Here is a 15388-nt window from a genome sequence, read left to right as displayed (position 1 = left end):
TTATAATGGCGGTGTAGGACGACCTGACATCAATCACACTGAAGCGTGTTAACATTTTGACCATGTCCTCTTTTTCACCAATAGAGACTGGTAGAATAACCTCTCCGATGGCATCTGTACGATCTCCGTTGAACCCATAGAGCGGTGCATTAGACTCTATCATCACTGAGTCCGGCAGGTGTATGTCCTTGTATGTTTGATAGAACAGTATGTCGCATGAGCTCCCTGGATCGATGAGGACTCTTTTGACTATCTAACCGTTGATTTTTACATGCATTACCAAGGCATCATTGTGAGGTAGGCACACCTTGTTTAGATCCTCTCCTGTGAATGAAATTGTTGTTGTCCTCTTAGGGTGGTAGGGTTGATCATCTCGGCTTTGTGTGAGAGGTGGTAGATTTCTTGGATTGCTCCCACTCTTCTGCGCTTCTCCGACCGAGGTTTTTTGTCGTTGAGCCGCCCTCAGAATCATGTTGATTACTTTGTCCTCATCTTGGTCGGAGAAGTGCTATCGCCTGTTGTGTCTTGACCGACCTGGAGACTTAGATCGTCTAGTTGATCCGCCTCCCTCGTTTCGTTATTGGCGTGTCGCGTTCATTGCCGCGGCTCCCGCTTACGGGCGTTTGGCATCCAAATTTGTGCCTCAGGTCGCTTTATGGTAAGAACTCTTTTAATTTGCCTTCCTCTACAAGGTCTTGGAGGTAGTTTTTGAGGCTCCAGCAATCATTGGTGTCGTGGTGGTGGAGTTTGTGAAAATGGTAGTATGGACGCTCTAGTATGGTTATCACCTTGTTGATGTTTGGTTTGAAGTATGGTGCTGTATATATTTTCTTTAGGATTTGACTTGGCGTCCTGGAGAAGTTGGAGAATTCCCCCTTTGTGTATGAGGGTTTGCTGGCGTTGGCTCTCTTGTTGTTGTTGTTGTTGCTTGAATATTGTTTGCTTTCCTTGGGGTCTGGCTCGTTGCTAACTGCGAGGACCTCTTTGCCTTTGCGCTTGGCCATCCACTCTTCGTACTTGATGTATTTGTCGACTCTGTGGTACAGGTCGGCTGAGGTGTTTGGCTTGTTGCGCATAAGGGACCCTGCTAGGTCGGAGTCGTCCAAGAGGGCGTTTGTGAACGTAGAAATTGCAAAACCGTCATTGAATCCTGACCCTAGCGAGAGGAGATCCTTCTTAAAACGTCCTAAGAAGGCTCAGATCGTTTCGTTATGAGCTTGCTTGAGCTGGAACAAGGAGTCTAGGTCGATGCGCTTCTTTCTCGGTTGTGGGATCTAACTCTACTACTTAACGCCTCAACAAGGTCGTCCGGGTTGTTGATCGAATCCGGAGGGAGTGTGTAAAAACCGATCCTATTGCTCCGCCCTTTTAAACCGTTTGGAAAAAGTTTGCACTTTAAGCAGTCGTAGTCAGGATGACTGTAGAGTGCTAAGATTTGGCTGAAGCGAGCTACGTGCTTGCCTGGGCAGGAGGTACTGTCGTACAACGGGAACTTTGGTTGAATGAACTCTGAAGGAGGTTGTTTGTCTCGGATATCTTTGATGAATGGTGATGTTTTGTACATCTCTTGCATTTTCTGAACGATTTGGATCGCACTGGCTCTTTCGCTTGACTTCTCTTATTTTTGTGCGAAGTCTTCTAAACGCTGATTGGTGGTGTTAGTTAGGGCTGCAACAATGTTGTGCTCCCCGGCTTCTGTGGTGTTATTGTTGGCGTTGGAGTTGGCCTATTCTCGCATTGTCTGGTTTTCTTGTTGCAAAGTGATGAAGGCTTCTTGGAGTGTCTTCATCTGGTCTGCCAATGCTTGTAGGTTGGGCTCCATTGTGCTTTTTCTGACCAGCTTCGTGGGTCTGAGAAAAGAGTGGTTGTTCTTTTCTTAAGGAAACGAACTGGCAGACGGCACCAATGTAGATGTTGGTTATTTTGGGACTACGACCTGATGATTTGTTGGATAGAAAGTGGCTGCACTTTTCTTGGGATAAGAGTTCCCTACGTATCAAGTTTCTCGGGATAAACTTGAATCAAGCCTTACGTAGTTCATCTCTCTCTATTTATAGATGTGTGTTTGAACCGTTATGGATTGTAGATCCATCTTGTATGCTACCTTGATGATTCACCATTACTCTGATATTACAAAGTAAATGACTCTTTGATTGTTGCGTTGACTGAGCTCCAAGATTGCGCTAGTTGATATCTTTCCATGAATGGTTATAACTGCTGCTGGTAACGACCTGGGTGTTGGGTCATTGGTATGATTTGATGTTGTGGGACGAGCTGAAGTAAAGACACGTACTGTCTTGTGTCTTGTGGATACGTGCTCTGTAGTGTAGAATGGAAGATAATTACAGTGCAGAAAATATATTTGAATGTATCTTCTTTGATAAAACCAATGAACCAAACCAAACGTGTTTGAATTGAATTTAGGATCAATCCTAAACGCTTATACATTATTATTAAGCTTGAATCAATCAGCTTCAAACGGGGACAATTAGACTCATGAATAAAAATTGAGTATCCTTATTCTTCTTCGCTGTGAGCGAGACATAAGTGCTGGTGTATCATTGGCCATATTTTCAGAAGTTAAAATTGAAGCTACCTGTGTTGGAAAATTAAATATTTTGAACATGTTTTGTGACGTAAATGAGATAGGTATTGTTAAAAGAGGCACAGCAAGAGGCAGAATTTTTTGTACTTTGGCTTGATATTTCGAGTGAATCCAAATAATAGGCAGTTATTGAGAAATCCCAATAAAGAATCCAAATAATAGGTGGTATACAAATAATACAGCAACTGACTGACAAAATAGATTTATATCTTAAAGGGGAAGAATCATCATTGATTAACGTGTTACACCAGTAGAGAGAGAAAAGTCAGAAAACTGTGCAAAGAGAAAAGCTTTAATTACTTTTTGTATTTTATGGACTGGGTCGAGACTTGAGACGGTTATTGTTCGCTCTTACTGAATGCTATGTGTCAATTGAGAGGGGAGTTGAGCCGGTAAGGGATCATAAATGTTCGGGATTTCGGAATTTTTGGAATTCCGATAAATTTAAAAACCGAAATCTATTAAATTTCAATTCTATTATATTTGGAATTTCAAATTCTTTCAGAATTTTAGATATTTCAATTTTATATTCGAAATTCCAATTTTTTGGAAAACCGAAATTCCGAACGGAATTCGGAGTTTCGTTCGAAATCACGAACTATGGATGCACCATGCCGTGGCCCGTGGGTGGTAGGAAATGCACATGGTAAGGTACTCCTACGGCCCCACCCATAGTATGAATGAAGAGAGTGGGAATTTGGCCCTACCGACCCTAATCTGGCTCTGACTGCTCAAGCCCTATAAAGCCCTCACAACGTTTAGGGTAGGCCCGACCCGACCCTAATACATATTAAGGCAGACCAAGACTAAGATTCTGAAACATAGGCCCGCTCCTAATTAAGCCCTTATTAGCCCGATCCTAACCAAGCTCTAATTATAGTTTCACTATAAATACATATACTATAATTGTCAAACTCTTTGTTAAATATTTTCAATTAAAATAACATTGTCTTTTGTAATTTATCACTTACAGTAAGAGTATTTATAATAATTTGTCTTATATATGAAAAACTTATAAACCTAATTGTTTCGATCTCATAACTCTTCATCTAACCTAGCCGCCAAAAAAAATAATGAGCACTAGCCTAATGAAAAATAGGTTGACATCAATAAGAACTCATTCTAAACTCTTATTTGTTTTTGTGTTTTTCAATATTAAATGTAATTTTAGTGAGGTTTGAGTACCAAGAAGAACATATTAATGTCAGTGAAAGCTCTTTCAAAAATGTATCTTGTGCATTTTAACTGTAATTTTGAAGTACAAGTATGAGTCTATGTACTTTAATTTGTTAAATTGTGGATGCGCATTTTATATTGTTAGACTTATCAGAGATTATTATTAGATTGATTGTTATTCCAATTTCAAAATGGTGGGACTTTGAGTTTGTAGATCTTTGTAAATATAAATGAGTTTTAAAATCAATGTAGTAAAAAGAAAAAAACATACATGCCCGCCCCTAAAGCCCTTAAAGAGCACTTAGGGTAGAGCATAGGCTTGAGATTTAGACTTATGACTTTGCCCGGCCCGACCCTATGTTGACTTTAGGGCTAGGCTGGCCCTGCCTTAATATCTGAAGAGTTTTAAATGTTTAAGGTGGGGTTAGCCTGGCCTGGCCCGGCCTGTTTCCCACCCCTAGTATGATTGTATGTGAGTTGAAAATTTTAGGATAACTTCTCGAATCGCCCTTGGACTTTATGTTTGTTCCATTTCAGCCCGTTGACTCCAAGATAACAAAACTGCCACGTGTACGTTTGAATACTTGGTTTTAGATGGAGTGGTTTGAACATACACAATGTCTATTTCTACCTTTGCTTTCAATAGATATTCAATTCACTTTTTTCGATCTCAGGCTGAGTCCAATGGATTTTCACTCTATATCTGTCACGTCCCAAATTTCATAATAATTGAATGCATAAGACACATAGCATTTCCAGTCTCAAACCAAAACCACCATATCTGATATATATAGGCCCGATCTTAGAAGTACATATTTATTTTAAAGTTAAAATAAGTATGTAAGTAAAACGTCACCTAGAAAATGAATTCAACTCTAATTTTTTATGGGTATTACCTATATACTATAAAGATCATCTCTACAAAATTTGAGCTCATTTGGAAACCTCTAACTTAGCTAAAAATTGTTGTCATCTTTAAAAAGAAATCTAACGGTCTAGAAAATAATATTTTTGCAATCATCTTTTGCCTAAGTTAGAGATTTCCAAATGAGTTGAAATTTTGTAGAGATAATGTTTATGGTGAGTAGATGATATCTACAAAAATTAAGTTTGAATTCATTTTCTAGGTAAAGTTTTACTTAAGTACTTATTTTAACTTAAAATAAGTATGTACTTCTAAGATCGGGCCTGCCCGTTATATGAACTCCGCTTTATATGAACTCCACCATAAAAAACAATGAATTAGAAGCTGATTTTTTGAGGAGGCGTTCTCCCCACAATATAGATCATCCTTAGAAAAAAGCAGCACATTTGAAAATGTCTAGATGTATCAAAATTAGCTTACAATGTTATAAAATTATCTAACGGTCCAAATTTTGTAAATTTCAAAACGACTTTTGACAAGGTTAAACATTTTCGTTTGGGATGATTCTCGTTTGTAGAGAGATTCTCTATTATAAGAAGACTATCCTCACAAAAAATTAGATCTTAATTCATCTTGTAAGTCCACTATTATGAGTGGAGTAACTTTGTGAGTGGAGTAACTTTGGAGTCACTATAAGGTGGAGTTCATATAACCATCCCCTATATATATATACCAAAAAGTACAACCATCACAGCAAAACATCTCCACAGATATACATAGTATAAAATATCGTGATAAATATCGAGATTTTAACAAAAGATATATAAATATCATGATATATTTAAAGATATATAAGACTGCAAATATCGATAATATTTCGATGATATTTACGATATTTGGAGATATTTAACGATATTTGATGATATTTTGTGTAGGTAACAATTTTATTTAATATTTACCATTATATTTAAAATAAATATAAATTCTATATCAAGAAATATCCACAATATCTACGATATTTTGGATATATCCACGATATTTGCATATGAAATAATGTCAAATATCCTCCAAAGACGGGGATATATCCATGATACATATCCATAAATCAGGGATCGATATTTTGCTATATCATGATATTTTGTACTATGCAAATATATACACTGGAAAAGAAACACATATTCTTCTACAAGATCACTATTTCGCACAAAATACTTAAATATACAACATAGCCCTAGTAATAAACAAAACTATACAAAAGGTCTTCCATAAGTATTTAACACTTAAGCGTCCTACTCATAATGTTGGTTACCTTCGTCTATGTTACGAGACCAAAATGTGCACAAAAGAGCACATTATTGGGTCAGCCTAAGCTGGGCAGTGTGAGTAAAACCATAACACAACAAAACATACGTCCTGTGCATAATAATATATACAGAAGTAAACCTAATCGCTTACCACTTTGATGATCGTATAAGGTAGGCAATTTCCTGCAGAAAAATTAGTTTATTTGTCTACCCACTTGTAGATAATATCACAAAACAATATATTTATAAACTCAATAGTTCATGTCATAAAAATAGTTCTCAGCCTTTGTCCACAATGGTCGTACACTACACACATTGCCAGCCTACCCAAATAACAATGGGTCTCCTCTCATATACATGACAACTTAACCACTTCAGGATACACTAAAGGTCAGAGGTATAGGAGTGCACACATAACAATCAAACCATTCAGCCGGTTCACCCCAATTATCGGAATAATGCATTTATTTGTCCCCGAGTATGTCAAACTCCTCCTTGTATGAAGGCATTGGGTCCCCTCACAGCCTCCCCATACGAGGGTAATATGACACTTCAAAAGACCTACATCCACCTGGGTATAAATCATCCAATGCAACCATGGATAAAAAATAACAAGAATATACCAAGGAGTAGTTGTGGAAGGCTAGGATATTTTCAATGACATGCACACACAATAACAAACTATATCATCAAAATAAATATGTTTACATGCATTTGTATGGCCATTCTATCGTAAGGGTCTTGAATATATCCCCTCAGGCCCTCAAAAATATTAAACAAAATGTTCCATATATTAAAGAAAAACTTCACCAAACAATCTCCAATTCCAATACGAAAACTCTTAACAAATCAAATCTTAGATAGTGCAATAATCACAACGACAATCACCTGATTTGTCATCCACTTGGACAAATCAAACAACAAATCTAACCTTAGCTCTTAACATGAAAATTTTAGACCTAGATATCTTCTTTCATTAGGTTTTGGTCTCACACAAAACTACAAAGTATGGAGACCTATGCACTCCCTACAACACAACATGTCCAGAACTTATGCGCCAACAGTCATCATGTTAAGAAGTCAGTTTTCACAATTTTAAATACAAATATAAAATAAGTTCAAAAAATGAAATTGTACATCTGTAAGTCTAGATTCTACAGGTTTTGGAATCAACACAAAAGAGTATAATTTTGATTTTATATGATTTTATTACTGCATACTACTCCGTTTCTACATCAAACTTCATGTTACGTTCAATTTCCATATTCTAAACGACTAGATATGCAACTTCGTAAAGAGAGGTGTTCAAGGGACATATAAATTTGACTCATAAAATCACTCATGTGGTGAGCCTTACGATTTTGTAGAATCAGATGGCTAAAAAGTGCAAGGCAAAAGTAGTTGTGTTGTAAGTTTAGGATTCGGTTGAAGCCAAGCCAAACAAAAATAACGAACAATTGTCTTCTTCTTCCTCACAATCTTTTGTTGGGGGAGTGTTGGACTCACAGTGTCTGCAATTCTTTTTCCTCCTCTGGTTCTTGTCTTCTCTTTCCTAATTTTTTTCTTTTTCTTTATCTCCATGTGAATATTTCATTTTTAAGTAGATTTTATTTAGTCATTGAAACTTATTTAAGCTATAATTTTTCTGCCTTATAGATCCCCCTTTCGAATATTCATATATTGTCTGATTTGTCTCCAAGTTACCAGTTATTAAGTTTTCAAATGTAAAGTTCATTGTTTTTTTTCCCCCAAAATAACATCAACTCCAATTTATTAAAATTAAAATTTCACAAATCCAATAACTAAATCTTCAAAAACATAACCAATATCCTTTTTGAGCCTATTCAATTGATGGGATTTTTCTTTTTCACGAGTTATAGAATCCAATCATATTGTGTAATAGAGACTTGACGATGGATTGTTTCCCTTGTTTATATTGGCTAGACAGAAATGGGTAATCGATCAATATGAAGCAAAAACAAATTAAATTGCTAACCAGTAAGTCATCATTGTAACCTATTACACAAATCTTTATTGGTTGCCTTGTGCTCCTACTTACGAAATCATTGGGAATTAAACAATGACTTAATTACGTGGGTGATTTAAAACAAAACTTATGAACTAGAAGAACATAGCATAAGAGGAACAAGAAGACATGTGAGTCCCACAAGAAAAGAGTGAAGAGTGTGTCAGGTGGTTTGGCTTGGCTTTAGCCGAATTAGAAACCAACGACAAACAACCTTTTGCCTTTGATAAGTGCCTAAAATTGTGTGTTTGTGTGTGTGTATATATATGCACTTTATATATAACAAAAATTGTTTTCATTGTTTTTTTCCCCAAAATAACAAAAACTCCAATTTATTAAAATTAAAATTTCACAAATCCAATAACTTAATCTTCAAAAACACAACCAATATCCTTTTTGAGCCTATTCAATTGATGGGATTTTTCTTTTTCACGAGTTATAGAATCCAATCATATTGTGTAATAGAGGCTTGACGATGAATTGTTTCCTTTGTTTATATGGGCTAGACAGAAATGGGTAATCAATCAATATGAAGCAAAAACAAATTAAATTGCTAACCCGTAAGTCATCATTGTAACCTATTACACAAATCTTTATTGGTTGCCTTGTGCTCCTACTTACGAAATCCTTGGGAATTAAACAATGACTTAATTAGGTGGGTCATTTAAAACAAAACTTATGAACTAGAAGAACATGTGAGTCCCACAAGAAAAGAGTGAAAAGTGTGTCAGGTGGTTTGGCTTGGCTTTAGCCAAATTAGAAACCAATGAGAAACAACCTTTTGCCTATGATAATTGCCTAAAATTGTGTATATATATATATATATATATATATATATATATATATATATATATATACAAGAAAATATATATGCACTTTATAAACCAATGAGAAACCAATATAATAACATAATAACCTGTCATAACCTGAACATTTAATAAAAATACATCCAAAACAAATATAAAACCTCATGCCTGAGTCATACACCCAACTACTAAAAGATATACTGATTCATAGAACCAGCTACTTGACCATCTCGACTTATGCCAGTTAAGTCAAGTAATCAATCCTCAAATAAGAAGAAAACTATAAATATACAAACAACATTCCAGAAACCTTAATTTACGACTTATACAATGCAACTAACATACATCTCCACGTTACCAGATCAGTCTAAACAAAACCATCTAACCTTGCATATTCCAAATACACCCATACACAAAGGATGGATAAATGTCAGATCACTTGAGTAACAAACTAATATCGACTCGACAAACTAAACAAATGAAGATATCTCTAATCTTGCACCCATGTGGATATAAACATGACTAGAAATAATGACACCCATAGCAATAAATATTCAAGTTATAGTAATACTTACACTCAGTGTAATTCCCGCACCTAGGAAAGCCGCCCGGCATAGCCGCTTCCCTTTCAGGGATCAAGCCATACGTAGTTCTTCCATCTCACACTAATACACAAGGATACCAAACTCCAAGAATACTAGGTCCCATACGTATTCAACCGCCAAGAATAAAATTTAACAATAGTCATGCACACACTAAAACCTTAGCTATAAAAGCCATGGGTAACGAGTTATACACTCCTGTACATACAATACCATTAGAACATGAAATGTGATTATTAATACAACTAAATAAACAAACGATCACCTATACAGCCACCACTTGACTTAAACATTTGGTCGTACCAATCTAATTAATTTTAGTGGTTAGCTACATGCATTTTAAACATGTCACCCCCATATTGATAATGATAAAACAAGGCCCAAAAACTCAAATTTGGAGTTTACATGACCTCTCCTGTACTCATACTTGAATTCTAAACCTTCGTCGTACCATGACTTGATCTTATGTTTTTTTTTGTTCCTCCGACAACCTCAAGTTGCTTCTACGAAGGGTTCATCCCCTCTGCGACCTTAGAGATGTTGGGGGTAGCTCAGTTTGCCCCAAGTTGAATCCGGACCTCATCATCCGCGATGGGCTCATCTCCTCTGCTGCCTTGGAGATGTTAGGGGCAGCTCAGTTTGCCCCAAGTTGAATCCAGACCTCATCGTCCACGAAGGGCTCATCCCCTCTGCTGCCTTGGAGATGTTGGGGGCAGCTCAATTTGCCCCAAGTTGAATCCGGACCTCATCGTTCGCGAAGGGCTCATCCCTTCCGCTGCCATAGAGATGTTGGGGGCAGCTTAGTTTGCCCCAAGTTGAATATGGAGATGTTGGAGGCAGCTCAGTTTGCCCCCAAGTTGAATTCGGACCTCCTCGTCTACAAAGGGCTCATCCCCCCCGCTGCCATGGAGATGTTGGGGGCACCTCAGCTTGCCCCCAAGTTGAGTATGGAGATGTTGGGGGCAAATCAGTTTAGCCCCCAAGTTGAATATGGAGATGTTGGGGGCACCTTAGATTGCCCCCAAGTTAAGTATGGAGATGTTGGAGGCAATTCAGTTTAGCCCCCAAGTTGAATATAGAGATATTGGGGGCACTTAAGTTTAGCCCCCAAGTTGAGTATGGAGATGTTGGGGGCAGTTAAGTTTAGCCCCCAAGTTGAGTATGGAGATGTTGGGGGCAGTTCAGTTTAGCCCCCAAGTTGAATATGGAGATGTTGAGGGCAGTTCAGTTTAGCCCCCAAGTTGAGTTCGGACATCGTGTCTGCGGAGGGCTCATCCCCCCTCCGCTCTCTAGCTTAGAAGCAGCTCATTTCTATCTCTTCATCTTTCTCTTTTTCTGTAACCTAAAACTTTCATATTAGCGGTTGCACAAATAATACATGAGTTTTAACGAAGAACATTAATTCAGCACAAGAATTTGCATACAAATATAACGGCGATCGTATGCTCCAAACGGTGTACAATCTGTCTTACCCTGAGGTGTACAACCACGTTTCTCATTCATGGTCTGTGACCTCCTAGAGAGAATAGGTTCGCGGAATACCACGAGGTCTGGGGACAACCCCAATATGTCCCCCCGTACATCTCTACCAAGGATGGGGACAAGGCTTGCTTGCCCCCAGTGTAAGACGGCCGAGTCAGTACTCGTCCGTCCATTATATACATGATGGCAAAAGAAACGAGTTACCTGCCACTGTGTATGTCTCTCCACCTTTTTTGGAATCATCTTACCATCCGTATTCGGACGCTCGAAGCCGTTGATCTCCGTCCCAACCTATTGATCTCATCCTTTCTCTACCTCGAACTTCCTTGCCGTCGATGTTGTCGAACACTCTTGCTCAAGCTCTAAAATTGATTCAAAAGTACTCAAGGTGAAGGTTGAATGTATGATAGGATGCTGGCATTGGGCTCGTAGCCGCGGATCTGCGGATGGAACTATTGACAACGATGGTGTTCCATTCTGTTTGATAGCGCAAAACATATCCAACTGCCCCAGATTCTATATTTACATGTCGGTCTGCGGATGGCTCCTCCCATCCGCCCTCATGCGTATATGCAAGCTCAGCTAAACTCGAGACACACAACTTACTGCATCATTGTCCTCATCTGTTGACCACCACCACAACAATGGACCGCATCCGAATTCACAGAGAACCAGTCGTTCACACCCCTTGTATCCACCATCAAAATTGGCTTTTGTATAATGGTAGCATATCAAGCGTCAATACCTGCATAACAACGTGTAGCACACCTTGCGAGGAAAATCAAATCTAATTATATTCTTTAAAAGAAAGTTGAACTGAACAAAAGAAAGAGCCCATGCCGAAAGAGACAACAAATTTCAAAGCCACGGTGACATTATTTTCCACATAATTTGTCGGAAGGTGCTACTCCATATCAGCCACATCCGGCTAACCAACTCGGCTTCAATGGGATGTGAACGTAGAAAGATATCTCCAGTTCACAGATAACACCCTTGTTTTGACAGCGTCTCTAATAGTCACCAATGAGAGTATACAAAACAGAATGTCCTACGACAATTCACTATAAGCATCCCCCGCGACGAGAAATTAACCTCACAAGCACAACAACAATTAATCTCGTCTTGTCTTCATCAATCACATAATAACAGTCCACTCTTAACGCAACCTGCACTCCTATGGATCCAAAGATCAGAAAAGATGTAAATTGTCGGTGAATGTCTGGTACATCTTCTCTGTGACTGAAATAATTTTATGAGGGTTACAATCCACTCCACAAGCTGATTTTAGTGAAATTAGGCTTCCTACTATTGGACATGCTACAGTGTAATCCCCATTTCCATTCTGGACCCTTTCAACTTCAAGAAATCTACAATTTCAGTTTGTGATGTTGTAAGAAACCAGATATTCGGCATCCCAAAGAAGTAAAAGATCGCCACTCTGGCAAAGTTGTATAATCTCAACATTCTCACATCTGAACCCTCGACGACACAATGAATCATGTTCAACAGAAAATTGCTTGACCCAAGACTCCTTTACACCATACTTCTTCATAACCCATATACCAACATTAGATTCAGAAGTACATTCCACCACAGATAGATTCCCTTCAAGCATCCCGAGGCTATAACGTCCTTTTGCAAGTTTAACCAAATGTGAGCAAGGAGTTGGAGCAAAACCAAATTCATCTACAACCAAGTTGAACAACATAATAACAGGCACACCATTCCCTGAAATCTTATCTATTGCCACCCAATAAAGACACTTGTGAACAAATACTGAAACTGTTTCATATATAGACTACTAAAACTGGTAGACAAATATTGAAACTGAAATTTGGGACTGAAATTAGTTTGCTACAAAATTGAGACTACTGAGGCTCATATATAGACATATAGTTGTCTATGGCAATTAAGAAGATACCACTCTCACCTTGTGCAGCTCCAAAATGGACTACCAAACCAATCACTCCAATGAGGCAAATCTTCATATACAAAATTAAGTACCTAAACAATTTCCATTGCTTGCGAAGTTACAACGTTCAGAATTTTACCACCACCAACTGCAAGTAAAGTCAACCAGGAACAAATGAGCTACAATAAACCTTTTGTTAGAACTTGGGACTTAACAAACCACAATTTGATCCAACTTAAACTAATATTTAGGACACTCATAAATTGTTATCTGGTCCTGAATTCACTCTTTCACCCCTCCAATTTTGCATGAGTACAACATGAACAAAAAAATTTGGGCACGGTTGAGATACAGTTCACATTCTCATTTCCACTCAAAAGAACTTGTATTTTTGAATCCCTCACTAATATAAAAACGTCGAGTCATAATGAAGTACTTTATCCAGATTACCTATACCTCTTTCTTGAGGGATCCAAGCCTGAGATTTTCTTCATAAAAAGCTAGAAGATCATGACTATAGTATAATTTGTTCTTTAAGAATGAAAAATACAGTATGTTAACATGACAACCGAGTCACCGAAACTCAATACGAAGACTTCTATCATGAAATTCTGAAATCATAACAGGGCTGACGGTTCTCTCTCCATCTAACAACGAACCAAACAAAACCTCAACTAATTATACAATGTAAACAAGCAAGAGTGAGTCGTTTCCTTGGATGCCCCATATAATATCGCCTTCAAATTAGGTTAGTCTTGATATAGCAGAATTATAGATGATCCTTTACATGCATATTTATCAACCAGCTTCAAATCTTTGTAATAAGAATTCATCAAGCTTGCCAGAGTTTGCTAAACCGTCTTTACTGAAACTGTTTCATTGGCTTGACGAAGCCCATCAGAAACAACACCGTATCATTCATCCTTCTCCAAATAGTACTACCTAGTGTATGTACTTGAACTATATTCTCATAAATCCCAGACTTAGAACCGAAATCCACAAACATAACAATCACCAGCTTAATTTCCATTATGGAGTCATCAAAACCAAAACCCAACAAACACACATCTCTTTCCTCACCACGTTCAAGTTCTTCTAAATGCAGGTCATCACATTGTTGAAGGTTCGAATATTCTTTAGTAATCGGGTTACTCTTAAATGCTTCTTCATTGAATTCAATATATAAAAGTTGTTGTGTTACAAGTCTAGCTCTTGTGAAAAGAAAAATGTATGGACTAATTTTGGAGAGTTGGGTGAGTTGGGCTTTGAGAAAATATGTATAAGAAAGAATGTTGTACCAAATTTTGCAAACGCGCCTGCTTCTACCAACTGATTTGAAGGGTAGCTTTAAAAGTATGTTGGTTGTGATGTCGTTTGGAAGTTTTGAAAATACTTCTTCTTCTTCTTTGCATTCCTCCACATTCTTCTTCTTTGTTTTGTTTCTCTTTGCTTCTCTGCTTGTTACTACTCTATCACAATCTCGCCCACACAGAAAATAGCTCATGGGTAGAAAGAGAATGTCAGCTTGTTTGAGGATTTGGGAGGAGAAAGGTTTGATAGAATTGGGTTTGGGGAACTATTTAATTGTGGTTAGAATTTTGCTCCATTTTGCTACCCCCACTGCATCATTATCAATATTTGTTGAGACAACCTTTTTATGGTTTTTATTGACCCCTAAATAGCATCCACTGCCTCCCTCTTCCTCACCCTATCTACTCCACTTATCCACTCGATCCCCACAGACGGCGCCATTGTGTTAACCCAATTCACACCTTGTAGTCTTCCATGTCTCCACTCTTCGGTTTCCTCTCGAAGAACTGAAATCTCACCATTTTCCCATTAGCTGAACCCATCTGGGCTGCCTACGTACCCCCCGGGAGGGGATCAAGTTGTATCATAGTTCTCTCCCCCTTGTCTGTTCTCTCCCTCCCCCTCCATCTTTTTCCCCCTTCACCTCTTTTCCTTCCCCTTTCCTTTAGGTCAAAGTCCTTAGGACTCCTCCTCTTTGGGCCCATCCTTTTGGCCTAATACCATATGAGGCCCACTTGTAATCTTTGGGCCCATCTCTTGGTTACCAAATGCAATTTGACACGCGTTCCTTTTTGTGTGTACTTAGTCCCCGGCAGCGGCGCCATTTGACACGCGCTCCTTTTTGTGTTTATTGGATGGTATATGGATGATGTAGATAGATGATGTAGATGGATGATGGTCGTTGAACAAAATAGAAACGTATCAAAACCTAATTATCCCTCAATAAGTAAAGGATAAGTAGGGTATCGTTCTACTTTTAAGTGTGTGTTATGTGAAGGATAGGACTGGAAAGAGGGTTTGAGGGATTAAAAACTATGATTGTAGAGATTTTAGATTCTAATACTAGATTAAACTAAATTAATTAAACTATTGAGAATTTATAAGAGAGGGAATTCAAAAGATTAGAATCCACTAATATTTTTTATTCAATGACCTTTTGCTTCATAGTTGTTCTCACAAGTAGACTACAATTAGGCAATCGAGAGAGTGCCGATACCCACTTGGAGGAAACATCATTAATGAATAACTCTACGTAAGGTTATTCCTATGTTTATGCTATTAATATCTTCTTTCCTTTTA

At 38.0% G+C, this 15388-nt stretch overlaps 1 protein-coding gene across 1 annotated transcript; it reads right to left on the bottom strand.

Annotated features, from left to right (window-relative positions):
* Nucleotides 1-12241: 12241 nt before the first annotated feature.
* Nucleotides 12242-14282, bottom strand: LOC147481232 (F-box/kelch-repeat protein At3g23880-like). Its single transcript, XM_086578875.1, has 3 exons — nt 13734-14282; nt 12797-12848; nt 12242-12648 (listed from the first exon to the last, which is right to left on the bottom strand). Exons 1-3 carry the CDS (start codon nt 14280-14282, stop codon nt 12242-12244), a joined length of 1008 nt encoding a protein of 335 aa, XP_086435001.1.
* Nucleotides 14283-15388: the final 1106 nt, after the last annotated feature.

This window comes from Coptis chinensis, chromosome 8 (assembly GCF_015680905.1).
Source record: "Coptis chinensis isolate HL-2020 chromosome 8, ASM1568090v1, whole genome shotgun sequence".
In the NCBI taxonomy this organism is placed as follows: domain Eukaryota; kingdom Viridiplantae; phylum Streptophyta; class Magnoliopsida; order Ranunculales; family Ranunculaceae; genus Coptis; species Coptis chinensis.
Note: the sequence above shows the minus strand (reverse complement) of the source record. Positions and strands in the feature narration are given on the sequence as shown.

What these genes read in the sequence shown, in the direction of transcription:
- LOC147481232 (XM_086578875.1), bottom strand. Translation starts at nt 14,282, where the DNA reads ATGAGCTATTTTCTGTGTGGGCGAGATTGTGATAGAGTAGTAACAAGC. An exon ending in TTTATGAGAATATAGTTCAA is followed by an intron (nt 12,849 to 13,733) that starts GTACATACACTA and finishes TTGTATATGAAG; the next exon opens with ATTTGCCTCATTGGAGTGAT. An exon ending in CCATTTTGGAGCTGCACAAG is followed by an intron (nt 12,649 to 12,796) that starts GTGAGAGTGGTA and finishes TATATGAAACAG; the next exon opens with TTTCAGTATTTGTTCACAAG.